This window comes from Anastrepha obliqua, chromosome 6 (genome assembly GCF_027943255.1).
Source record: "Anastrepha obliqua isolate idAnaObli1 chromosome 6, idAnaObli1_1.0, whole genome shotgun sequence".
NCBI lineage: Eukaryota > Metazoa > Arthropoda > Insecta > Diptera > Tephritidae > Anastrepha > Anastrepha obliqua.
Genome location: NC_072897.1, coordinates 77,643,157 through 77,669,091, shown reverse-complemented (window position 1 = coordinate 77,669,091; position 25,935 = coordinate 77,643,157). Strand labels below are relative to the sequence as shown.

The 25,935-nt window shown below is 38.7% G+C and overlaps 2 protein-coding genes across 6 annotated transcripts in view; both read left to right on the top strand.

The window, feature by feature from the left end:
- Positions 1–25,935, top strand: part of LOC129250866 (uncharacterized) — a 210,742-nt gene that overhangs the window by 47,307 nt on the left and 137,500 nt on the right. Inside the window, exon 1 of one of the 5 annotated variants that reach the window (XM_054890473.1) lies at positions 229–286. The exons of the other annotated variants lie outside the window; for them this stretch is intronic. The gene's annotated coding sequence lies outside the window, so the exon portion shown is untranslated. Of the gene's footprint in view, positions 1–228; positions 287–25,935 lie in introns of those variants that run through there. 5 annotated transcript variants of the gene reach the window in all.
- Positions 277–22,907, top strand: LOC129250772 (T-complex protein 1 subunit theta-like). The gene is made up of 4 exons (XM_054890368.1): positions 277–286; positions 22,277–22,345; positions 22,420–22,487; positions 22,548–22,907. The coding sequence occupies exons 1-4, from the start codon at positions 277–279 to the stop codon at positions 22,905–22,907; spliced, it is 507 nt and encodes a 168-aa protein (XP_054746343.1).

Here is a 25,935-nt window from a genome sequence, read left to right as displayed (position 1 = left end):
TCGACCAAACTGAAGATTCTTGACAGTGAAACGAAACACGAAACGTGCATCAGCTGTTTAAAACAACTGTTTAAAAAGATAATAGCTAAAAAATCACCCTTTGGTTGCATTCAAGGTTAAAGTGAGCACATCTTTCTATTGCGTAGGCTTCCACTTGAAATGGCGATTTCAAGTATTTTATTTCGCAGTATCATCATATCACATGGCATTGAGATCTCAGAGGCTGCTTCAGCATGATCTTAGGATAGCCCTCCTCTCTTGGGATTGGATATGAATATGAAGAAGGGTAAGTTCTAGAAGGGCCTCCATTGATGCCGTAGTATGTATGTATATGTACGCATGGCACCTGTTATGCATATGCACGTAAGTTTTTGTAACCATGTTAATGTGTTTATTATTGATTGCTTCCGACTATACCGGGTAGGTCCATCGCAAGAATTTTGGTGCTAGCTCCCAATTTTTCCCTGTAATCGATTAAGAGGTTATGAATACTCTAATAGCCCCTCTCTCCATCTCTGTAATATATGCCTTCCATAGTATTTTTTGGTCAAATGTGATACCCAAGGATTTAACTTCTCTACTTTGGTAAAATACAAAAATTCTATATAAGTAATTTGGTTCAAAATTTTTGAGTTCGTATTCCCTTGTTAATGTTACGACGGTCGTTTGTGCTGAATTTATGTTCAACCTCATTTTAACGCATCATTTTTAGGTTAGTTTAATTGAATTCTATTCAAAGAGTTTATTCGAATTTCTCTTGACATACTATGATTATGTCGTCACAATATCCTTGAAAGATAAACCAAAGATGTCTAATTCCATCAAGAGTACATCTAGATGCATTTGCCGTTTTACTACTCGAGTTGGTTGTTATCTCTATCCTTCTCGTACTTGGCATATTGCCGATTCGTTGAGCGGGAGTATTATTAATCCGTCTAAAAATTATAACCGCATTTATGGCTTCATCTGAGGTGTTATGAACATGTACGAACAATGGGGCAAAGTTTCTTCTGCTTTACGCGCCGATAAAGAAATCGGACTTCGGCAAGTCCAAAAAAACAATTGGTATAACGAAGAATATATTGCTGTTGTGCAAAAAACGGACGCTGCCTATCACGGTAGGCAGGAAGCATCGATATCAATATTATGTAGCTATATTATATATAACAAAAAAGTACAGTTTAAACTATTGATATTAGTGTTTTCTGGCAAATGTATTTTCTAGTTTTAGAAATTCTTATATGCGAAGATTAATTAATAATGAATAGTCAGCTGAATAGTCGGGTGAATAGTCAGCATCCGCTTTATAAATGCAATCATGAAGAAAATCGCACAAAAGTATGTGCTCTTTGTGGGGAAAAAATTATTTCCCAAAATAAACCTTCCCAACATTTCTTGCTATCTGAAAAACATATTGAAGTTATAAAAAAGCACATTAATGGTGAATTTAATATTTATAATAGTAAATTCCCAAAAAGTTTATGTAGTTCTTGCTGACTAACTATAAATGAATATGGAAATGATATTTTCAAAAGACCTTGTCCAACTATGCCCAATTACGAGGATCTTAAATTATCAAAAGAAACAAGAACGATGGGTGGTAATTGTTACATCTGTCTAACAGCACGAGTTACGAGTCATAAAAAACAAAAAAAAGGTAGAGGTCAAATTAGGGATTTCTCTACAAATATTGACGGCAACTAGACCGAGAACTTCTACTGAGTTATGTAACAGTTGTTTTCAACAAATAGGTAAAGGCATATCACATTCTTGCAGAGGTCCTTCTACTTCTAATGCTCGTAAGAATGTTTTGAATATAGTACAAAAGTTACCCGAGAAACATCAGAACCAAATAATAACTAAAATTTTGAAAAAAAAATATCCAACAATGATAACGAAGATAAAGATGAGCTCGTGTTAAATACTCTGGGATCGAAGGTTCGGGTAACTGTTAATAAAAAAAAAGAAAAAGAATTAAGATTTTCTGCCGAAAGATTAGACAATTTCCAAGCTAATACTGGATCGTCTACAAATGATATGAAAAAATTGGCTAACTTCATTCGTAGTTCTGCTGGTAGAAACTCAGTTCCCAAGAATTACAATCAACATTTGTATGAAAAATCTAATATCCTGGAACACATTTATAAAGAAGGTTTCTACGAATTCGAAACATCCCAAGATGGTATTAAACAGAGACCAGTTGTGTATGCTACTGCATCAGAACTCGTAGACTTTCTCTTTGAAAATCGAAACATTGAACATATTGAACAATCAAAAATAAAAGTAATGGCAGATCGAGGACAAGATTTCTTCAAAGTTTCTCTTTCAATATCAATTCCAGAAAACGACTTAAAAGAAAATGACTTGGATAAAAGTAAAAATGTTTCAACTTACTCTACTGGTGGAAGTATGGCAAATAAACGTAAGTTGACTAGTGTATTTAAATTGCTTTTATTAGGCATAGTGCCTCGGATTAAAGAGACCTATGATAATTTTAAAATTTTGGTTGAATTGACGAAACTCAATGAGATACCATTTAAATTTGTTGGAGTTTTAAAGCTCGTTCTATTGGTCAATGGGCAGCAAACTGCAACGGCTTTCTACCTTTGCCCTTATTGCTTCGTCACATTAAATGAATTAAAAAGTTATAATAAAATGATTGAGGAAAATTATATAAGCAGTGATGACAAAAATCTTGATTTAAAGACCTACAAACATTTAAAAGATGACTACTTTAAATTCAAGAGCTTGGGTAATGACAAAAAAAGTCTAAAGAATGTCGCAGTACAGTAAATCACCCTTTATTCATTGAATACGGCACTACTGAAGATGATAACTTGTACGTACTTCAGAAGTGCATTCCTCCTGAACTACACCTATTACAAGGGTTTGTCTACCATCTTTTCTGGGACGGTATAGTTAAAATTGAGGAAATTGGAAAATATAGAGCGTTATTGTGGCCGAATAAATTAGGTATATCTCATAAGAGATATCAAGGAGATATGTTTGAAGGCAATCAATGTCGAAAATTACTTAAAGAGGCCGATAAATTGCAGGATCCTGAAATTTACGAGCTTGCAGGACCATTTCGTTTACAGCCTTATATTGCTGCATTTAAAGCTATTAATAAAATTGTTGAAAAGTGCTTTGCTGCCAAAAAAGCTGATCTTACTGAGTTTAACAAAAATTTAAAAGAACTCCGTGAAGCCTTAAAAAGTACTGAAATTTCTCAAACACTAAAAATTCATATTATCCTGGAGCATTTGGAGGAAGCAATCATATTCTTGAATAATGATGGCTTAGGTTTATGGTCCGAGCAGGCTGGAGAGTCAGTTCATAGCGAGTTCAATTAATATTGGAATAGATTTAAAATAAATTTGCTAGATGAACCATCTTTTATAAGTCGCTAAAAGAAAGCTGTCGTTACATTTTCATTACAGCATGTTTAAATTTACAAACTTAAGTTTACAAATTCTAAATATTGTAATATATACAGAAATAGTAACACATCTTAATATCTAAAAATAAAAAAAAATCTAAAAAAAACAAAAAAACTGAAAAAACATAAAAAAATAGAAAAAAAGGTACAAAGTAAGTTACCTCCACGTGGTGTACCTTGGAAACGATTAAAATCGGCTAAAAACTTACGTAAGATTCTTTATTATTCTCTTGCTTAATACAAATTCAAACGAGATTATACTTTTGATATTGATTCCAAATTGTCCCAACATGAAATATAAAAATATGAATAACTTTTGAAAAGGAGCAGGTAGGATTTCAATTCCAACGGATTTTGCACCTATAATCATCAACAAATACAACCCAGCTTGCAGTTTTTGTCGACATTTTTGTGCAACCTATCGATGCTTCCTGCCTACCGTGCTATAGGGCCACGCTGCGATCGGCCACAATGCTAGCCATGTGGGATCGCTAAGAAAGGAAAAGAGAGGAAGCTATCAGAAGAACGAAATGAGAGGTCGAGGTATGTGAGTGCAAAGAGTTTGAGATGGTAGCCAATAGGAACAACGCTCGAAAATCCTACCAGAAAGTTCGGAGTGTCAACAAAACATTTATATCTTATTCGTTTAACAGGTGTTCTCTTTGCGCCAGCTCACTTTTCGTTAACTGCTTTTAAATGAAGAAGATTAGAACGCGTCTAGATATTTCGTAGACCGAGTCGTGTGTGTCCTTCAGGTTTGCATTCCAACGCTGTTCTGCTTGTGCTCTCCCTATCATTTCTGAGAGTGTGGCCGATCCATTGCCATTTACGAACTTTTTTCCGCCTTTTGGATTGCTTCTTGCTCGGGGATCTCCCACGAGTCCGCATTTCGGATGGTATTCGGCCAAAAGGAACTTAACATATAATCAGAAAGCATTTGTTTGTAAAGCTTTACAATTTCTGCGAATTTCTGCGTCGTCTTCAGTTTCTCTGTTAGTCGATACTATGCTACTAAGATGGCAGAAACTTTCAACATACTGCACCGCTTCCAGATTACAATATTGTTAGGATCTGTATTATTAAGTCTCATTACTAGCGTTTTCTTGCTGTAATTTCCAGTCCAGCGTTTCGTGCCGCAGTGACTAAAAGATCGATGTTGCCTGTGTGAAAGCAGGCAAATATCGTCCGCATAGTTCAGGTCATGTAGTTGGCGAAATAGCATCCAAGTGATGCCATCCCCCTTTGTGCATTACATCTTGAAGTCTAACCGCGAATAGAAGTAGCGATAGTGGGCAGTGTTTTAGACCGGACGTTGTTCTAAATGGAGTACTTGTGGCGCCATTGTGGAGAACTGTTAATTCCGCATTATGATATGACTCCGCATTATGATAGAGCCTTAACTTTTGTAGGAAATCCTTTATTTTCTCAGAGCTGACTTGGTGTGCGCTTGACGGTATCACAAGCCTTCTGTAAATCGATGAACGCCATATAAAGTAGATTGGTCTATTATAAGGATTGTTCAATAATTATCCTGAAAGTATTCCCTTTATCTACACAGTTCCGGTGGGGACGGGTCACGTAGTGACATTTCGACCGCTTGAAGTCTATCCAGAATAAAAGTTGCGACTATTTGATAAATAGTGTTGAGCAGTGTGATGTCTTCCAGTAGCCGTATTCCCAAAGATCACCTTTTTTTTGCAGCTTAACCACAATGACTTTCGTTCGAGACATCGGAAAGTTCTCGCTGTCCCAGCCTGCAGCGATGTTTGGGTGTAACACGGCTATGCAAAATGACGTTGCTCAATACCAGCAGCGCCGTCAGCGTACAATTGTTGGCATATGCTGATGATATTGATATCATCGGCCTTAACAACAACGCTTTTCGTTCTGGCTTTTCCAAACTAGATAAAGCAGCAAAGCGAATGGGTCTGGTGGTGAATGAGGGCAAAACGAAGTACCTCCTATTATCATACAAACAGTTGACGTACTCGCGTATCGGCACGCACATTACTATTGACAGTTATGATTTCGAGGCCGTAAGAGATTTCGTTTATCTAGGAACTAGCATTAACACCGATAACAATGTCTGCCTTGAAATCCAACGAAGAATCTCTCTTGCCAACAAGTTCAACTTTGCACTAAATAGGCAATTGAGTAGTAAATTCCTCTCTCGACGGACAAAAACTAGCAGTCTATAAGGCTCTCATCATGCCGCGACGGCGAGTAACATAGGTGATGGAACAATGAGCTGTATGCGCTTTACGACGACATTGACATAGCGCTGCCAATAAAGATCCAATGGCTCCGTTGGCTGGATCATATCGTCTGAATGGATACAAACGTTTCGGTTTTGAAAATATTTGATGCAGTACAGCTGGTGGTAGCAGAGGAATAGGGAAGATCATGCGGAGAAGGACATGGTTTCACTTGGTGTGCCCAACTGGCACAGGTTAGCACGAGAAAGAATTGACTGGTGCGCTATGTTAAACTCGGCCACAATCGCTTAAGTGGTTATCACACCAAGCAAGAAGATTTCAGCTTGAATTATACTACAGTAATAAGGGAGTCTGAACGATTTTTGGAGATCAAATTACGGAGAAACGACAGCCATTCTTACTCCTTCCGCCATTTTGGACACATCTGTAAATTGTATGAATGATATGTGGATTTTAGACCTTTTTGCTATCCATTTTACATATTACGCCAAGTTTTTTGCAAAACTTAACTTGTGGAATTACGTAGTTTGATCTTCCGTTGGAATCCAAAATGTTGCTGTGACCAGAAGGCATCTGTGGGAATTTTGCTGACATTTTCAGTCTTAGAGCAGATATTTTGGCTTAGTTTCTTACTACTAGTTTGATTGGATGCCAGTTGAGAATTCTTTTTATTACCGCTGTTGGAGTTGTGCTCATAGTGCCCATTACATATATTCCTGCAATCCTTTCCACTCTTTTAACGTTAGTCACTTTATCGCACACCGTCTACCATAGTAGTGAACCCTAGAACATTACTGGTCTTTTGACCGCCATGTATATGCAATGTATGGGTCGAGGAGATAAGCCCCAAGTCTTACCGAACATTCTTCTGCATGCGTATAAGGCATTAGAGATTTTTTTTTCATGATAGTTTTCTATTCACAACAATACCTAGATATTGTCGATGTTTTTGGTGGAAAATCAATTCTTTAAAGCTTCGAAGGTGACCAGTTTGGAATCTTGTCTTCCTTGTAAGGAGTACTAAGCCTGTCTTATCTGAATTTACTTCCAGTCGGATCATTTCCGTCCACTCTCTCTACGCGTCCTTCTGAGTACGTCATTCATCGTTTGTGGACACATAGCTGAGATGATAATAGCCATGTCGTCAGCATATGCTGTCAGAATCAGTTCGCTATTCCCAGGTTTGAATCCAGTCCCTCAATCAAATCTTGCGTGGATACATTGTGAAAAACTCCAGATATGCCAAGGAACACTTCCATGGTATATTCTTCGTAGTGCAGCGCTTTCTCTATCTAGAGTAGTACCCCGTGAAGAGCTGTTTCAATAACTTTCCGTTTGTGTATGCATGTTGATTTGGCGACAATAGGCTAGTTTTGGTTCTTTTCTTAATGCACGAATCTAGAAGTCTCTCGAACGTTTTCAAAACGAATGATGATCTTGTTGATCAATGATTGATAGGATAGAAAAGATTTAAAGGTAAGAAGCTCTGGTGCCGTCTCTAGATCTAGTGGAAATACCGGATGATGGAGGCAGGCTTTAGGCTTTCGTTTCCGCATTAAAGGTGGACGCAATTTATGATATGATAGAAAAGACTTAGAGGTAAGAAGCTCTGTAGGCATCCTCATATATAGTGGAAATATCGGATGTTGGTAAAGTTTATGTACCTATGATCAGAGAATGAGTTTTGTTCAAGAACCCGCCAATCTAAGACTTGTATGCTGTTACTGTAACAGAGAGTAACATCTAATACTTTTTCTGATGTTGGACCTATATACATATGTCGGGATATTTGATCTATTTGCTATGTTTAGATTGTTCTGCAATATATATGTAGTTGAAAAGGGACTCACCTCGATCATTCAGATTCTGCTGCCTCATTGGGAGTGGTGCGAATTACTGTTCGCTCCTACCACCATCACTTGGTCCCTTATCTGTATCTCCTCCGTAATCTTTTGCAGCTAAATGGGTGGCGCCTCGACGTTGTCGGCTATGTAGCGTGAGGAAAAGGGTCTGGGCTCCCCGTTCTCCCTCCTCATCCTGAGTTCCCTGTCCTCTCATAGTCAGGTCATCTAAGCTATTATTAGATAGTAAGTACGCATCAACACAGGATGGCCGATTAGTCTTTCTTACCGTTGAAGCGTAGTGCATCTTATAGTTATCCGACTGCAGTCCAGCCGTCGTTTTCCTGGATTCCTGGATTCCATGTTCAAGGTTTCCGGATTATAGCTATATCGTAACCGCCGCTCTCTAAAGTACAAAAGACGTTGGCTGAAGCCATTGTACTATGATGGAGATTAATCTGCATGATTATTCCTAATGTCGAGGTCAGAAGCGGGTTTCATGGGTACAGCTGCCTTCGTCGTATCTCCGCTTTCCATCGTGTCCATTTAGTGCCAGTGTCGCTTCCATCACCGATTTTAAGCCGAGTTCACGTTCTACTTCGCCTCCAGCGTGTTGTCATTTCCGTCCTTCGGGTGATATTTTTTGAGGCGCAGATAGGCACGGCCGGTGCCGCACGACATCTTCCCAAAGCGCGGATACAGATTTTTCTCTGCTTCCTAATTTATCTGGATGATCAGATCACGTTCATTATTGATATCTGGTTTCTCTGGCTTAACCTTGTTAGATACCCGGACGTTAGCTCTCCGTTCGTGTGGAATGTTGTGCAGTTTTTCACCGTTCCATAAACACTCCAGTGTCAGAACAGTCACAGCCATTTTAGCGGCGCATCATCATTTCACTTTAGGGTTTTTACATCCATTAACCATCCTGCTCCTTCGAATGAGAGCGAGATTTGGTCCGGCTCGTTCACGATCTCCGCAACGAAAGCTTGCAGCAGTTTTTCCATTGATCTATCGTCATGTGCGAACAAAGGGGAGGGGACCTTTGGTGCCAAGCTGCATTTTGATTTTGTCCTTCGCTTTGCAGCGGGAAGGGATTTCCTGCGCTTCTTTCTCGGCTTCTTCCTCGCAGTTTTCTTCTGCGACTATATTTACAGTCGCCACGTTGCTAACGCTTTCGAGATCCGAATCGTATTCGACTGCGGTAGTTCTTTAGACTGACCAATTGCTGGGGCCAGAAACCACCGCAACAGAGGTGTGACCACTGGAAACACGCAGAGGGGAATTCAGTTACCTCTCGTGCCCGCTGATGGCAGCAGTCATTACTCCGATCCACGTTTGGAGCCCTTTGGCACCACGTTGGTTTTCTTGTTCAGGGACTCCTTTCATAGCGTTTATGCCTACTCGCAAAGCACCTTCTGGCCCTGACAGCAACAAAGTTCTGCATATTATCGCCTACCATAAGGATGCTGGAGGAAGGCATACAAATTAGCGACCCTTCACCAAAATTAAACTAGTGGAGTTGGAGTTGGCAAAAGAACTTAAACATTTTATTGAAATTTCTTCTTTTATACAATAACTTGCTTACACACTAATACCTTCTACTCAAATATGAACGAGACGGTATCAATAAAACGGTCCGCGGATAACATATGGCAAAAATAAATTTTTTGTTTTTTGGTAGGACTGTTATAAGCTTACATGGCAAATTTCAGCGTGATATGTCACATAGTTTGTTTTCTGAGCTACTGTAAACAAGTCAAGCTCGAGTATGTTCTTCGAATTCTCTTTTATGACTTCAATTGTCTCAAAATGTTTTCCACGGAGCGGCAACTTGAGCTTGGGAAACAGGGAAAAGTCACATGGAGCCATATCAGGCGAATACGGTGCTTGCGGAACGATATTAACATTATTTTTGTTCAAATAATCGCGAACAAGACGTGATGTGTGAGCTGGTGCATTATCGTGATGCAAGAACCATGACTTGTTGTCCCACAATTCCTTCCTTTTAAGACGAATGATCTCGCGCAAACGCTTTAAAACGTCTAAATAATATTCAGCGTTAACCGATCGGCCTTGCGGAAGGAACTCCGAGTGCACCACACCTTCGTAATCGAAAAAAACAGTCAGCATAACCTTAATTTTTGAGCGACTTTGGCGTGGTTTTTTTTGTTGATGTACGGCCCTCTTTGAACGATTTGTACCACTGGAAAACACGTGCACGCGATAGAGCAGAGTCCCCATAGGTTGTCTGCAACATTTTTAAGGCGTCTGAAGCCGAAATTTTGTTGGAATAACAAAATTTCAAACAAATTCTTTGAATTTTCATCGTTAAATTCGAAGAACACACTCGAGCTTGACTTGTTTACAGTAGCACAGAAAGCAAACTGTGTGACATATCACGCTAAAATTTGCCATGTAAGCTTACAACAGTCCTACCAAAAAGCAAAAAATTTATTTTTGCCATATGTCATCCGCGGACCGTTTTATTGATACCGTCTCCTTCATATTTGAGTAGAAGGTATATTTTGTTTGTGTTCTTCGATACAATAGTTTTATATTTGTGTTCTTATTTACCGATTCTTACATGTGGAGTTGCTAACAATGCTATTTTAGTCAACTCATTGGGCAATAGCGAATTATATTACGGCGGCACGACTTTCGCTGCAGGCGAAATGTTAAGTTATTGTTGTTGTTAAGTTATTGGAAAAGTGCTTAACTCTGTGAACGAATTTGGCAATTCGAGCGCTTTTTAATAGCGCAGCATTTTATTAAAATTACATATTTACTCAACAATATTGTTTTACATATTTAGCCAACAATATTGTTGCTAGTATATTTCAGTACAATGATTAGTGTGCAAATTGTTGTGCTAACTTACATATTTAGTCAACAATGTTGTTTTACATATTTACTCAACAACATTGTTGCTAGTGCATTTCAGTACAATGATTGGTGGACACATTATTGTGCTAACTTACATACTTTGTAAACAGCCTTAGCTAAACCTCTTGCCGCATTGCTCCTCGTATTCCCACCCCTTTCCAAAATCTAATATCGAAATTTCGGTTATTAGAAGTGGGACGGGGTGGGAAGAGCAAAGATGTCGAGATCCATTTTCCAGGCGGCACCCTCGCGGGTGGCTTAGTCAGAGGATTTTTGCCACCCAGCTAACACTTTATAGATATTAGAAACCTCGTTGGTGTGCCCAGTAACTTCGTAAAAACTTCTGAAACTGTTACGCTTCTCTTCCCTTATCTCCTCATTGTAAAGAGGTAAAGCGCGTTTTTGTTCTTACCTGTCTTCAGATGTTTTTAATCTATTTCGAAGTCTGCGACCGGCAGTTTTCATGTAGGTCAGTTACCAAGGAACTTCCTTAGTAAAATGTAATTTACATATTGGAGAGCTGTCCTCATATGTCTTAATAATGGCTTTATTTAAACTTTCGATAGTGCTTTCTAAATGTATTGTGCTTCTAATGCTCTCATCAAAACTACGCTATTTTAAATTGTTTTTAGATTCGTAAATATTTATTCTAATCTGTAATTTTAGGGTTCCTAAGGATAATGTAAGCTGTTGATGAGGCCCCAATGCCAAATCTATTATGCTATGATTCGTCATCACTATCATACTATCAAACTTCTTACTAGAGCCCTGCTCCGACTACTTCCTAGGGTTATATTAAGCATCCCTTCGTGTATACCATTTGTAACTACGTTGGTGTAGGTTAAGTTAGGTTGGCCTGGCTGGCTGAAAGCCATGACATAGACCTATTGGTCCTTATTGGTACCAAATGGAGCTTCACCCTTACGTTTCCTTGTAGTAGGCTTCTTGTAATAAGCCTGCGTCTTTTGCGAATCTAAGTAAGCTCTGAAGCTCTAACCCCGAGAGACATTCTAACCTCTAATATTGTAGAGCTCCTAGAACATTTCATTCGGGTTCTAGCTAATGTGGAACAAGAACATAGAAGGTGTTGTAGAGTTTCCCTCTCTTCTAGTTCATTGCAAAATCTGCATCTATCATTGTTTGCAATTTCCATGTTGTATGCGTGTGCCGCATGTTAGTATATCTACGATAGTTCTGCTGTGCTTTCTAGACAGGGCTAGTACGAATCTGGCGTATTTATCTGCATTCTGTGTGCACTCGATTTTCGCGGTTTTGCATGTGGCTTGATTATTCCACATCCTGTCTATCCGTATTTTCATGTTCGCAGTGATGACTGTCAACGTATATATTTATGTTGTTATTGCTCGATGTCTTTGCTTCTGCCGGAAAAATGCTGCAGTGGCCCGGGACCTTATGTGACCGCTTGATGTCTAGCTCTGCGCAATAAATCCCTACACATACTCCGTCCATCATTTTTGAGCCGTCACTAAGCGTATTGGGGCTACCATAGGTTTCATATCTCTTTTACACTCCTTTTCTTTTATTGCTGTTCCGAATCTCTTCACCCAATTGTATTTCGGAGTCGTATTTCGGAGTCATGTAACTCCCAGCATTCTTTTACATGCATATAGTGCGTTACTAGCCTTTTCCTTCCTCTCCAATATATTGTGCTTTCATGATAGTTTGCTATCTAAAATTACTCCAAGGTACTTTACGTAGTCTTTAAGAGTCAGTTCTACGCCGTATAGTTTCGGGGGGTGCCAATTCGGGATAAGTAAAAAGTATCATACATATGTCTGAGTTGCCCATTGATGCACTGTTGCGGCTGTATTATTCATTATGACGCTCACAGTACTATTATTCGCCTGTCACTATTATGGCTATGTCATCTTCAATTTTCGTTACTAGTTCATTAGCTGCGAATAACCAGAGAAGTCAAATCCTAGTTTAGTGTGTTCAGATTCGTTCCATTCCGCACGTATTACTCTACATACAAGTTAAAAAGTTCTTTATCCATGAATAAACCTCCCTATAACTAACAATAGTGAGTGTAACGCAGTCTCTGTGGATCTGCCTTTAGTATATGCGTGTTGTGCCTTAGACATAAAGTTTGACATCCTATTTTCTCTAATGTGGCCGTCAAGGATTTTCTCAAACGTGTTCAGTAGAAATGAGGTCAAACTGATGGGCCTATATTCCTTTGAGAGTATGGGGTTGCTTTTACCTGCTTTCGGTATAAACACAACCCTTGCTTCTCTCCAGAGTATTGACACATAGTTAAACCTCAGACATCCTGTGTATATCGCTTTTAGCAATGGTACCAACAGATTGTCCATCCCTTGGAGCATGGCAGGTGGGTTGCCCATTCTATTTCTTGCGTTGTATTAATGTCTTTCGGGATGTTTACGTTACTTCTTACAGGCTCCTTACCTAAGTAGTCTATGCATCCTAGAAAATGCGTACTGACTAGATCTTGGAGTGATTCTTCACAACTATCAGTCCAGTCTCCGTTGGACTTATGTATTACGTTGGGCGTAGTTGGGTGTTTTGATAACAATTTCCTGAGCCTAGCCGCTTCGTTTGTGCTTTCTATACTGCCACAGAAGTCTTTCCATCACTCTATCTTGGCTCTACGCCCCTGTTTCTTGTATGTTCGTCGTATATTATTATACCCTTCCCAGCAGGATTCATTATCGGCTACTCGAGCCAACTTATAGAATTCTATTACGCTGCGCCTTTTTGACCCCAGCTCCTTGCTCCACTAAGGTGGCTTTGATCCGCGTTTTAAGCATAGGGAAGTGCATGCTGCGTTACTTGCTTTATTAAGTGCTCTTGTGTTCTAACACTCTCTTCCAGTTCAACACATGAGCTAAACCTGCGAGATCTCACTGGTTTTTACAATAGCACGTTCTTAAGCAGATCCCACTTTGTGTTTCTAGGATTTCTGATGGTTTTGCTTGGGCGAGAATGTTATTTTGAACTATATGCATTTGTGGTTGTAGAAAGACAGCGTAGGAATACTCTCCAATCTTCCACGATTTATTCGTAAAGAGAGTTAAGTCTAGAACATTTTTTGAGGTGGGTCCAATAAATGTTGGTTCCTCACCCGGTTTGTTATTCCCAGACTAGTTTGTAAAATAAAGTTAAGTAGGTACTCACATCTATCGTTTATGTCGGAGCTCCCCCGGACAGTGTGATTAGAGTTGGCATCGGAGCCTTCCTCCGCTCAACTTCCTTAACCAGCCTACGAAGCTCATCCGGCGGTGCTTCCCTCTCGTGTGATATATTATATAACAGGACCCAAGGAGTAATATTTGATTCTTGCAGCCCTTATAGTCATCACTGTGAGGTCATCTGTGGAGAGATTGGTATTAAAGTAGGAACATACACTTTCTTTAACAAGTATTACCGCTCTTACCCTCCTAGTGTTCGGGAAGTATGTATTGAAGTTTCGAGAGTCCAGTTCCGATACCACGTTTTTTTAACCGATCCATGGTTCCTGGACTAGAGCCGCGTCGTAGTTGACCCCTTCTATATTTTGGAGGAGCTCAACTGAGGCTTCCTTGCTTATGTGAAGGTTAATTTGAAGGACCTTCTGAATCAGGCCTCGGCTCATTCACGGGTTTGGATGCCTGCTCAAGATCACCCACCTTATCGACAAAGATGTTAAGAGAGGTTTTGGGGATGTCTTCAATGCGGAGATCCTCCTCCACCTCCCCAGTTTTGACCGTGTTTTCGTTGAACACGCTTCTAATGCCCCACGCCATTTTCCCAAATCGTTCGCACAAAACTCCTCCGCCGTTGTATTTATCTGGAGGATGTAGTTCTGGCTTCCATCTGCGTTCGCTCATTTAGCCACTATCAACACCATCCAGTCGTCGGTAGGTACATCTTTGCTCAGCATTTGTAGCAGACGCAGTTTAAGCTCCGGTTTTACCGTGCGAGGTACTAACGCCCTTGGTATCCGTTCGGATCCGCGTCCAGTTTTGCAAAGAGAGTTTCCAACAGCTTCATTTCCACTGTTTTAAACGGTGTCTGCGACATTTCCTCCGGCGGTTTACCACGATCAATAAGTGCCACAGCCAAGAGCTTTTTGGCAATTTTATTTGCCGCCGCATCTGCTTTGGACGTTATCGACCTACCTTCGCTTTCGGTTGATCGGTGCCTTTTTTCTACCAGTGTGTCCTCAACCTTGTTGGCGGACTCCGGGTTTGATGCAGCGATTTGCAAAGTGATCACGGCCCTTTTCAATTTGTCTTTTAGCCCATGCCAGCCGTTCCGCTTCAGCTTGCGTCAGACTGGTCATGTCACTAAACCGGTCTACACTTTGTAGGGTGCTTTCGCTTTCATCGCCTCCATGGTTCCCTTACATCTAGGCCCTTTCTTACTCACAGGACTTGCACCATCAAGCTTCACCGGAGAGCGAAGTAATGCATGTTCTTCGTTTCTATTTACGCTTGCAACCCTTTCCAAGTCAGAGTCCTCGCGGACTATGGCACCCATGCATTGTATAGCGTTTTTTGTATGTTTTGGCAGTAGCACCACCACCACTGTAACCTGCTCCTGTTACAGTAGAAGTTTGGTAGCTTGAGTCAGAATAGAAATGAAATTCATCTTTTTCCTACGACCACCTTTTCGACAAGGCAAGCGCAGTCGTCTATATGGTATAAAGGGGAATTCAAATGGTCCACCGCGGCGGCGACCCCTGCCAACATGCAAGGCCACAGTTCCTCCATTAGGCGGCACGATGTTAAGGAGGTGCCGTTAAGATACAGCCGGTCTGGTAAGCGCCCTGGCTGCAAACCATCCAATGGGCACGATGACGCATAACACCCCAGATTAGGGGGTGGGCAAGGAGAGGAAATAATGGGATGCCGGGGGTTTGGGATGAACATGGGGTCTTCGTCGGTACGATGATCTTCGCATGGGGATTAAATGGCCACCAATTTCGCCGTAAAGCGGATGGATGGCTAGACAAACCCCATATGGAGCTTCCCTCTTAATACGTGTTGCATTGGGCCCCATGATATGGAGTTCAAACCACCACTTAAGTCTAATCCCCGCGGCAAGGAGACCAACAAGATGAGGGTATTACCTTCAAGCTACTGATGAAATTCATCAGGTGTCCGATATCCAAACCGGCTACCACCTCTTGGAAAACATTGCAGTGGTACCGTAGGTTGAACTTGAGCTTAAATTGAAGCTCCTCGCAGAATACTTTTCCGATAACCGTTCCATCTGACTTTGAGTCAACCGTAAGCATATTTATCACGCCCAATATCCAAAAGCTGGACTCCACCCACTCCTCTCTTCTAGGAATAATAAAAGAAAAAGTACCACTCGGACGCAGCGAGGACTTAGTTTGTTAATCATCATGGGGATGAACTCAAAGTTTTAGGGATACTGGAGTGCCTAGAGCTTAAGTATAGCTTGTACTCCGAATACGCAATATTCACGGGTACCACTTCTATCTCATTCAGCATTAAGAGTACGAATGGAATGAAGCGCCTACTGATTTCAATGAGCGCAGACCTTCTGACTCTTTCCAGCTTCTTAACCAACACAGTCCTCTTCAGATAGTGTTACTAGACTAGGCTCCATACAATAAATTGGCTTGATAATTGTGTAATATAGCCAGAATGTAACCCTGGTCGAGAGGTCCTATCTCTTGCCGATGACGCTTCGGCGTCCTTACAAGTCGACTGTTGCCTTCATAGTCCTCTCTTGGATACTGGGATTCAAAGTAAGCCCTCTGTCAAGGATCAGTCCCAGATACTTCCTTCACTTTATCAGAAAACACTTACAGAGCGCCCACTCTTGTGGGAAGTTGAGTTCTGAGTATTTAATATCTCCGCGTGTCTAAGACGAACTCCGAATTCAGAGATTCACAGAGAGATCCCACTCTGCGGTCCATTTGACAACTATATTTAGGTAATCCTGCATCAATTTATACAGAATATTTAAAAACTTATGTGGCTTGCACAAATAGGAAGCAGCCAACGGCAAGACACCTCCGAGGATTTATCCAGTTGAGCAGTCATGATGCCATTGGGACCAGGAGACATGAAAGATTTAAAGGAGCCTATCGCCCTTGTCAGACTGGGCTTATCCGGCTAGCAGCCATGGACATAAGAAAGGCCTGGCACGCTACCCCTTTTTGGTAATTCCCAAGCTAGGATTTATAAGAAAATAGACCTCGGAATGAAACCTGAGAGACTCCTTGCTACACACCGTTCAATACCCCGATTCGTGTCTCAGGTACCCCATGGACGTGGAATTCCTCAAGAGAATGCATCGGAATCTTCTCCATGCGTCTTCCTAAGATTTTCAGTATACTTAACGGTTGCCCCGTGATGGGAGGGAAACAGAGCTGGAGTGGGCTTTTACTGGGTGAGCGGAAATGCAAGTCTCACACTCTTCAGTGCTTCACACTGAATATATATATTTTTTTTTCTTGAGGTATCAACGCATTGAAAGTTGAAGTGTGAAGCACTGAAAAGTGTGAACCACTAAAAACCCACCCCAGCTCCGTTTCCCTCCCACCACGGGGCAACAGTTAAGTATTACTACACGGGTGGGGGAGCGGCCTATTGCCAGTTCATGTAGATTTTGCGTTGTTGCTCAGCGCGACATTTATATGGGCACAGTAGTCCAGTCAAAAGAGGATTTAACTTCGTAATTTTAGGAGTACGGGAGTTTATGGTTTTATTATGTAAAGCCCATCACTGTGAACTTAAGTTTGAGTTTTCGGGGTCGGGGGTTGTGTCCCGCGGCCGCCATCTTGGAAATAAGGGTGCAACTGGTTTTTTGCGTTTATCTCGTGAATTCCGAAAGTTACGAACATTTTGTAAAATACGTTTTTGTAGACAATAATATTATCTACAACTTTCATTCAAAACTTTTTATTGTAAAATTAATAATAAAAAAGTTATAAACAAAATTACGCGAAAAATTAAGGGATGCATTGTTTTAAAGCGTAATAACTTTTTTTTTATTGATTTTATGGAAAATATACATCAGAGCTTTTTTATAGAGCATTCTTTTGTGAACATTTTTGTCCAAAAGTTTTTTCCGCTATCTTTACTTAGTCGTATGATTTTGAGCTGCTAAGCGGAGCAACCAATACATTAGCGAAGCGCGTACATGATTACACAGGCCGACAAAATTTAACCAACATTCAGACCCAGAAACCAGACTATATATTTCCGAAGGCTTATGATGCGCTGAATCCAAATCTGGCCTCGGAATTGCTCTATCTGCTCTGGTTTTCGAGATATCCTAATCTAAATGTGCAAAAAACACCATTTTTGCCCATATTTGAGGTTATGTAGCCTTGCAGATGTTTTCTTTCACCAAAGTTAAAGGATGGCATCTTTAAATACAAGCCTTCTTTTTTCAAATGGCGTTTTGTTTGCTCAAATATCATTTTTTTTCGCAGAGATATCGCATTTTGAAATTTTCATGTTTCTAAATTTTCCTACACCTGAAAATCGATTAAGATAACATAGACATGATATATTCGATTACTAATTTTCTTGAATTGAGTCTTATTTTTCTTAAAATTTTGTCTCACACCATAAGTGTTCTGACTCACCACACCCCTACACTATCTAACCTTTGGGTACCGAGTCACACACAGCCCTAACCCCTAGAAACCACCCCTATCATACCGCGAGCAGGCTTTCCCACAAACTCCAAATTTACATACTATTAATCCACATATTTCAGGCCCTCAAACCCAAGAAAATTAGTAAACGACTATATCATGTCTATGTTATCTTAATCGATTTTCAGGTGTAGGAAACATGAAAATTTCAAAATGCGATATCTCTGCGAAAAAAAATGATATTTGAGCAAACAAAACGCCATTTGAAAAAAAAGGATTGTATTTAAAGATGCCATCCTTTAATTTTGGTGAAAGAAAACATCTATAAGGCTACATAACCTCAAATATGGGCAAAAATGGTGTTTTTTGCACATTTAGATTAAAATATCTCGAAAACCAGAGCAGATAGAGCAATTCCGAGGCCATATTTGGATTCAGCGCATCATAAACCTTCGGAAATATATAGTCTGGTTTCTGGGTCTGAATGTTGGTTAAATTTTGTCGGCCTGTGTAATCATGTACGCGCTTCGCTAATGTATTGGTTGCTCCGCTTAGCAGCGCAAAATCATACGACTAAATAAAGATAGCGGAAAAAACTTTTAGACAAAAATGTTCACAAAAGAATGCTCTATAAAAAAGCTCTGATGTATATTTTCCATAAAATCAATAAAAAAAAAGTTATTACGCTTTAAAACAATGCATCCCTTAATTTTTCGCGTAATTTTGTTTATAACTTTTTTATTATTAATTTTACAATAAAAAGTTTTGAATGAAAGTTGTAGATAATATTATTGTCTACAAAAACGTATTTTACAAAATTTTCGTAACTTTCGAAATTCACGGGTTTTACATAATAAAACCATAAACTCGCATACTCCGAAAATTACGAAGTTGGCTATTTTTTTCGTCTCTTTTGACTGGACTACAGGGCAAAGGAAATACATATTGGCGCAGTGAATTGTGTATGCCTTTTTGTATGTGCGTTTGTTTTTCTGTTTTCTCATAAGAAGGATTATGTTTCGTATGCATGTACATACATACACACTTGGATATATATAATTGGCGCGTACACCCTTTCTAGGCGTTTGGCCGAGCTCCTCCTCCTATTTGTGGCATGCGCCTTAATGTTGTTCCACAAATGGAGGGACTTACAGCTTTAAGCCGACTCCGAACGGCCGATATTTTTTTATGAGGAGCTTTTTCATGGCCACTATTAGAAAAAACTTTTTCTTCATTTTGCTGTTTCGCCGAGATTCGAACCTACGTTCTCTCTGAACTCCGAATGGTAGTCACGCACCAACCCACTCGGCTACGGCGGCTGTCACTTAATGGAAAGAGACTAATCCAACGACAGCGTGATTCGTATGATGGTTTCGGGTCTGAGAAATTTAGTGAATGTAGTGCGAACCGCAAAAAAATTTTTTTAACCTTCTCCACTCGATTTATATGGACTGTATGAAAAGGTCTCCAAATAAAATAAGCATAATCTAATTTGGACCGAACAAACGCAGAGTATATTGTCTTAAGAGTATAAGCAGAGAATGTTAATGCAATGAGAAGGAGCAAATGTTAAATGAGCTTTTTTCGAGAACTAATTTGTAGATTCATACTAACGTAATTTCAAATTCAACTTTGCTCACTAGTGGAGAATTGCAGATATTTACCACGCGAGTGACGCGAGTGGAGGGTTTCTATATTTACTTACCACGCTAGGACAGGAATTCAGATTTTTTCTGCGTTTACCAAACTACTGAGGAATTTCATACGATTTTTTGGCACACTACTAAGGAAATCGACTTATTTCATGCCCACAGCGAAGCGAATAAATTTGCGATTAAGAAGGCCGCGCGGCAGTTAATTTGTTGTGCAGAAGCTAAAGTCGGCGGAATTATTCGTTTTGTTTTCTGGCACGTACATATTTAATTCAGGTTCAAGTCCTGAAGTCATATTTTTTTTCTTGCACATTTTTTTTTACAATTCAAACCAGGAAAGTTTGGTAAATTTTTGAGTTTATTTTAATTAAAATTTTTTTAAAATACTGTTTTTTTTGTATTTCATAAATGGAAATTTCTTTTCGGTATAAAATAGTTCATACTGGATATGACCTGACTTTTATATAAATCAATCAAAACAGAAAATATGTACATATGTATGTCTATAATCTATTTCATCAAATCCAAATTATATTGATGAGAAAATATCATTCTAATATCCGTCCAGAAAGCCCAACGCGCATTCACACATACATACATATGCATATAATTACGCATACAAACTTTCAACTAACGCAGAATATGTGCATACATATGTATAAAACTGCGAATCGAATAAATGACTGATTTAGAAAATTTCATTAGTAATTTTAGGTTGGCGCAATCGTGAAAGACGTGTTGTGTATGCAGTACATCGTCTCATATTTGACTCAGGTTCAAGTCCTGTACACACTTTTCTTTGTTCGATATTTTTATTTAATTTTTTGTATTTGGTTTAATTAGAATTGATTTAAAATAGTGTATTCAGGTTTTTCTAATACCTGTTATTTAGAAATTTATTTTCTATATAACATTATTCATACTTCTTTTGAATTAATTTATATGTAAAACAGCCATAAAGGCAATCATATGAATATGCATTCCTATATTTAATCTCTTCAGTCAAATCTGAACTACTTACATACACATATTGATGAGAAAATATTCTAATATCCATGGATGCATCCAGAAAGCCAAACGCGCATACACGCATATGTATATAAATATATATAAATACATATATACAAGCCTTCAACGAACGTAAAATGTATGCATACAAAAAACAACAACTGCGACCGTCTTCTTGTCCGTCAGTGAAAAGATGGGATATGTATACCCTATGAGCAAAAAGAACCGGGAAGGTGATGTTGACTGTTTTCTTCGATTGCCAAGGCGTAGTGCACCATGAGTACCTTCCATCGGGCCAGACAGTCAATAAAGAATATTATTCATCCGTTTTGAAACCTTTGAGAGATGCTGTATGTTGCAAACAGCCGGAAATGTGAGCAAACAATTCTTGGATTTGGCATGATGATAACGTGCCATCGCACCGATCAAAAAGATCAAAGAGAATACGACGAAGGAGCTGAAGGCCATGTCGACCTGCCGGGGTGTTTGTAGGACTGTGTTAAACGTTGGCACATGTGTGTTGCTTCAGACGGGTCATATTTTGAAGGAGATAATATTATATAAATTTGCCTGAAATTTAACTCTGTTATGTTTTATTTAAACATTCCCGGTACTTTTTGATCAAAGAGTACATATATGCGGCTTTGTGAACAGAAATGTGTGATTCGCTGGATTTGTTCAAGGAATCTAAGTCGCATTAACTCGCGACTGTCGAACAGTTAGAAGACATATTTACATACATATAAGGGTGCATACATACATACGGAGCCGCGGCCACTCGACATGACAAAAATTCAAGATTTATCAAATACTGGCAAATAATTCCACGCGAAATATTCCAATATTGACTATTTTCGAATGGTCGCGAAAATTGGCATATGGGCGGCTCGTTTTATGAATGAAATTGAAATATGAGCTCGAACTTATGAATGAACTGTTTGTTTTTGTTCTGAATTGTTCAGCGCCGTCGCTGATAGAATCATAGCCGCTGCGACTGCGTCTACGAATGTATTTTGTTTTTGTAGTCGCTAGGCTTAGATTTTAGCTTCGGGCGACATGCGCATGTGAGGTATGTGTTTTTGTTGTGTTCTACAATAGAACATTTTAGAATGTGTGGTGGGAAAGCGGCCATCGCGTTGCGCTTGCTGTTGCATTTGCGTCTATCAAAGTATTGTGTTTTTGTAAGTACAATATTAGGAATATCGACTGGTGAAAGACAAAAGTACACGGAATCAAGAAGGGAGCGCTGTGCTCGCTCATATACGTATGCTTGAATGTAAGAACGTGCATGGATGCAGTAACATATGAATACAATTATTTTGCATGATTCAATTATAGAAGGTCAGGTAAGTAAACAGCTTTCTCGCTCCCTCTTGACATATCGGCTCCCTTATTTGAAAGCGTGTTGCTTCTTTACAAAAAAAGTACCTATTTCACAAAAAAATGTTTGAATTGTAGTAAAAACTAAACTTTTGGTGCAAATTATTTGGTCGGCAACACCGTTTCCACTTTGACGCTTTGCTTTGTTATTATTCGTTGAAAATCTTTTATCTGTTTGTAAACATTCAAGTAAGTATAATAATAAAAGCTAATTATTTTGTAAATTAATGTCGTTTTTCACTATTTAGGTCGATTATGTCTTTCATATGGTGATAGTCGATTATTTGGAGTCGGCTTTCTGCTGCAGAAAACCACCGGTTTGTGAATTTTCATACATGTAAGTCCAGATCAGACATTTGTAAACATTCTTATTAAACTTTTTCATTCATAGGTTTTTATAGCAGCGTTTTTGCAAATATAACAGAGACCACCTTACATACAATACATAAACTACAGTTAGTAAGTTCTTTTAGAATATTTGCTAATAAATTGTAATAAATAAAAAGTTTTTATTTGTAGGACTTCACAGACGAGCAATTGCTGCGGAAGGTGTGTGTTGAAGAGCTAGGTGGCCCTACTATTGTGGTTTTTAGAAACGAAAGCACGTATGCGCGTATTTCTACCATTGTCTCATGTGGTGCTACGGACAATTTCATAGGAGACATGGAGCGTGTTGTGTATGATGGTGCAAATACCTGTTTAACATGTGACGGTTATTATGTGCCTAGTACTGCTACCTCTGAAATGAATTTGACTTCCGAACTGGCTGTCCACGTCGATACCTTACCCCGTCTAGAACAATATGCTGTACGTTGTATGCGCAACACCTACACGAGCAAGTCCTCGCGCTTTAAGTTTACAATTACAGATAAGTTGTAATGATATATTTGTGAGTTATTTTTAAGTTTTTGGTATACAGGTTTTTGATTTCTGCCTGAAGTAAGTGCAGCGTTCCAACACCTATACGAGCAAGTGCACCCACATTCCTCATATTTCCACTCCGATTCATTACTGAGACACGTGGTATTGATATACGTAAATTTACAAACCATCACAATTACTAAAAGTGGATTATATTACCAATATCTAAAATTTTTCGATGTATTAGTTTTAGTTTATATTAATACATTTTCCTATTAATGTTAGGGACGCAAAGTATATTAAGGTAGACAAATTTTAAACTACAAACTAGTAAATTTGTAATTTTTATTGCAAACTATTTTAACTCTTCTAATTTCAATTTTTTTCTTATATTTAGAAATGATCGACTGAACTTCTGCTTTCGCAATGTCTTTACGGTAACATACTACATGTATCTACATGTATTGTTATGTACGAAATAAGAAAAAAAATTAAACTTTCTGTTTCATCTCATTCCTGTCGATTAAGTAAAGCGTTTTTCAATAGGTGCGCTTCAACTTTTTTCTGATAGGGACGGCGAACGACGCAATATTTTTTATTTTTCGCTTGTCATTTGTAAACTTCATTAGTATACATTTCATGATGGAACGCTACACACTTCAGCAACGCGTTAAAGTTACTCAGGCTTATTATGAAAACGGGCGTTCAAATCAAAATGCATATCGCGCATTTCGTGAAGAAAATCCTCTTCAGTGATGAGGCACATTTTCACCTCAGTGGATTCGTCAATAAGCATAATTACCGCATTTGAGCGAATGATAATCCAAGAGTGATTGCCGAAAAACCAATGCATCCCGAAAAAATCACTGTTTGGTGCGGTTTACATGCCGGCGACGTAATTGGCCCATATTTTTTCGTTGACGAGAACGATCGCCACGTTACTCGAAAAAACAAACACATACATAAGTAACATCACATAGTTCTGCGTGCTCTTGTGTTAGATAAACATCGAAAATATTCTAAATAAATATTACATTTGTTTAAAGAAAAAACTATAATTTTTCTGTCGTTTTAATGTAGATTAAATTACCAATATACTTGTTTTTCTCTTAGTACAGGACTAATTAGTTACTTTACGTACTTTTTTACTACCTTTAGGCAAGAAGGGGAAAACATTTTTCCCTTTTTCCCATCCTTCGTAAATGCAGCCCTAAAATAAGGGAGTGTCAAAGCGCCCTTGTCACTACTTACCTAACCTTCTATAATTGAATCATGATTATTTTGTAGGAAGTTTAGAAGGCAAGTAGGTATATGTATATGTATGTATACATATATGCTAGGACATAAAGTGGGTATACATATCGCTCATTTGCTGCAACGTCGTCATAACTCAAAAATCGCAAAATTTCAGTTAACATGACTAATATATCGGAAACAACATGTTTGATCAACTGACAAAGTCTTATATCCGAAGTTTTAACATTTCACGCAGCATCGCGATAGATGCCTTTCGCTCTAATTACATATCCTATTGCGTCGTATTTGCAACAACGTATTATCTCAGTTGTGCGTCGGCTTTTGTGTGGTTAACATCGTGAAGTTCTCTAGAAAAGTGTCATATTTCGTTTTGTGACAATATTAATAAAAGGTAAGTTCACTTTTATATCTCTTTCCCTATCGTGTATATTGCATTATTTTAAGATATGACGTTGTGCATGTAAAAATTTGAGTGAATTCCTGTAGTGTTTTTGAGTGTTATGACGTTTTTGCAGAAAATAATCATTTTTATTTCAGTACTATTTCGTCTTGAAACACTATTACAAATAAGATGTATTAGTGAAGCAATAGTGTATTAAAGAACTATTCACTGTTATGACATTCTTGCACTAAATATTTTTTAAGTATAAATTATTTGCTATGAATCATTTCCATTTATGTCAGTATTGTTGTCATTTTCAGTCAAAAAAATGGTGGGAATGGCTTTAAAAAAACAAGATGGAAAGGGTAAAGAATGCCAGATAAAAAGAACATCAACAGTGAATCTTGTTGAAATGAAATCAGACTCATTAAGCTCAAGCTCATTTTCTGAGGATGATGACGATTCCGTACGTGATACCACATACATTCTACCCGATATTGCCAGTAAGAGTAAGAGTCACTGCGAACAAAATTCAACATCAGACAGTTCTGAGGCTAACACAACCGGTGTCGAAACTCCGATTATTTTAACGAGTCCACTAAAAAAAGGAGTAAAGCGTAAACGAAATGAGAGTAATTGGGTAAGAAATGTAAACAAAAAGTTGAGAAATAGTGGAAAAGAATACAAAATGAGGTCTACGTGTCAAAAAGTTCGAAAAGAGAGAAAAATTGAACCTCCATGTACAGAGAAGTGTAAGCGAAAATGTTTTGAAAAATTTACAGAAGAGGAACGGATGGTAATTTTTAGATCATACTGGGATTTGGCTATGTACGAAAAACAGCGACTATTTATTCAGAATAGTATGGAGGTCATTCAGCCTAAATATCGTTATGTGCGTGAAGGTGGTACGAGAAAGAAAAGGGAAAATAATAATGGCTTCTATTTTCATCTCAATGGGCAGAAAGTTCGAGTATGCAAACTGTTTTTTAAAAATACTTTGAATATTAATGATCGCCCAATAAGAACTGTGCAGGAGAAACGAAATAAGGTGGCAAATGTTTTACTGATGGAGGATTGTCGAGGAAAACATGGAAAACAAAGAAAAATTGATGAAATTGTAAGGGAAGGTGTTAAAAGCTTCATCGATAAAATCCCTAAAATCGAAAGTCATTACACTCGCGCAAACACCAGTAAACATTTTATTGATGGTAGCAAATCTATTGCAGACATTCACCGATACTACGTCGCGGAGTGTAAAGATAAAAACGTTCCGTTTGTTAACTATGTAATGTTTTATCGAATATTTACAGAAGATTATAATATTTCGTTCTTTACGCCAAAAAAAGACTTATGTGAAACATGTTGTGCCTACGATATCGCTGAGGGTGATGAAAAAAATAAACAAGA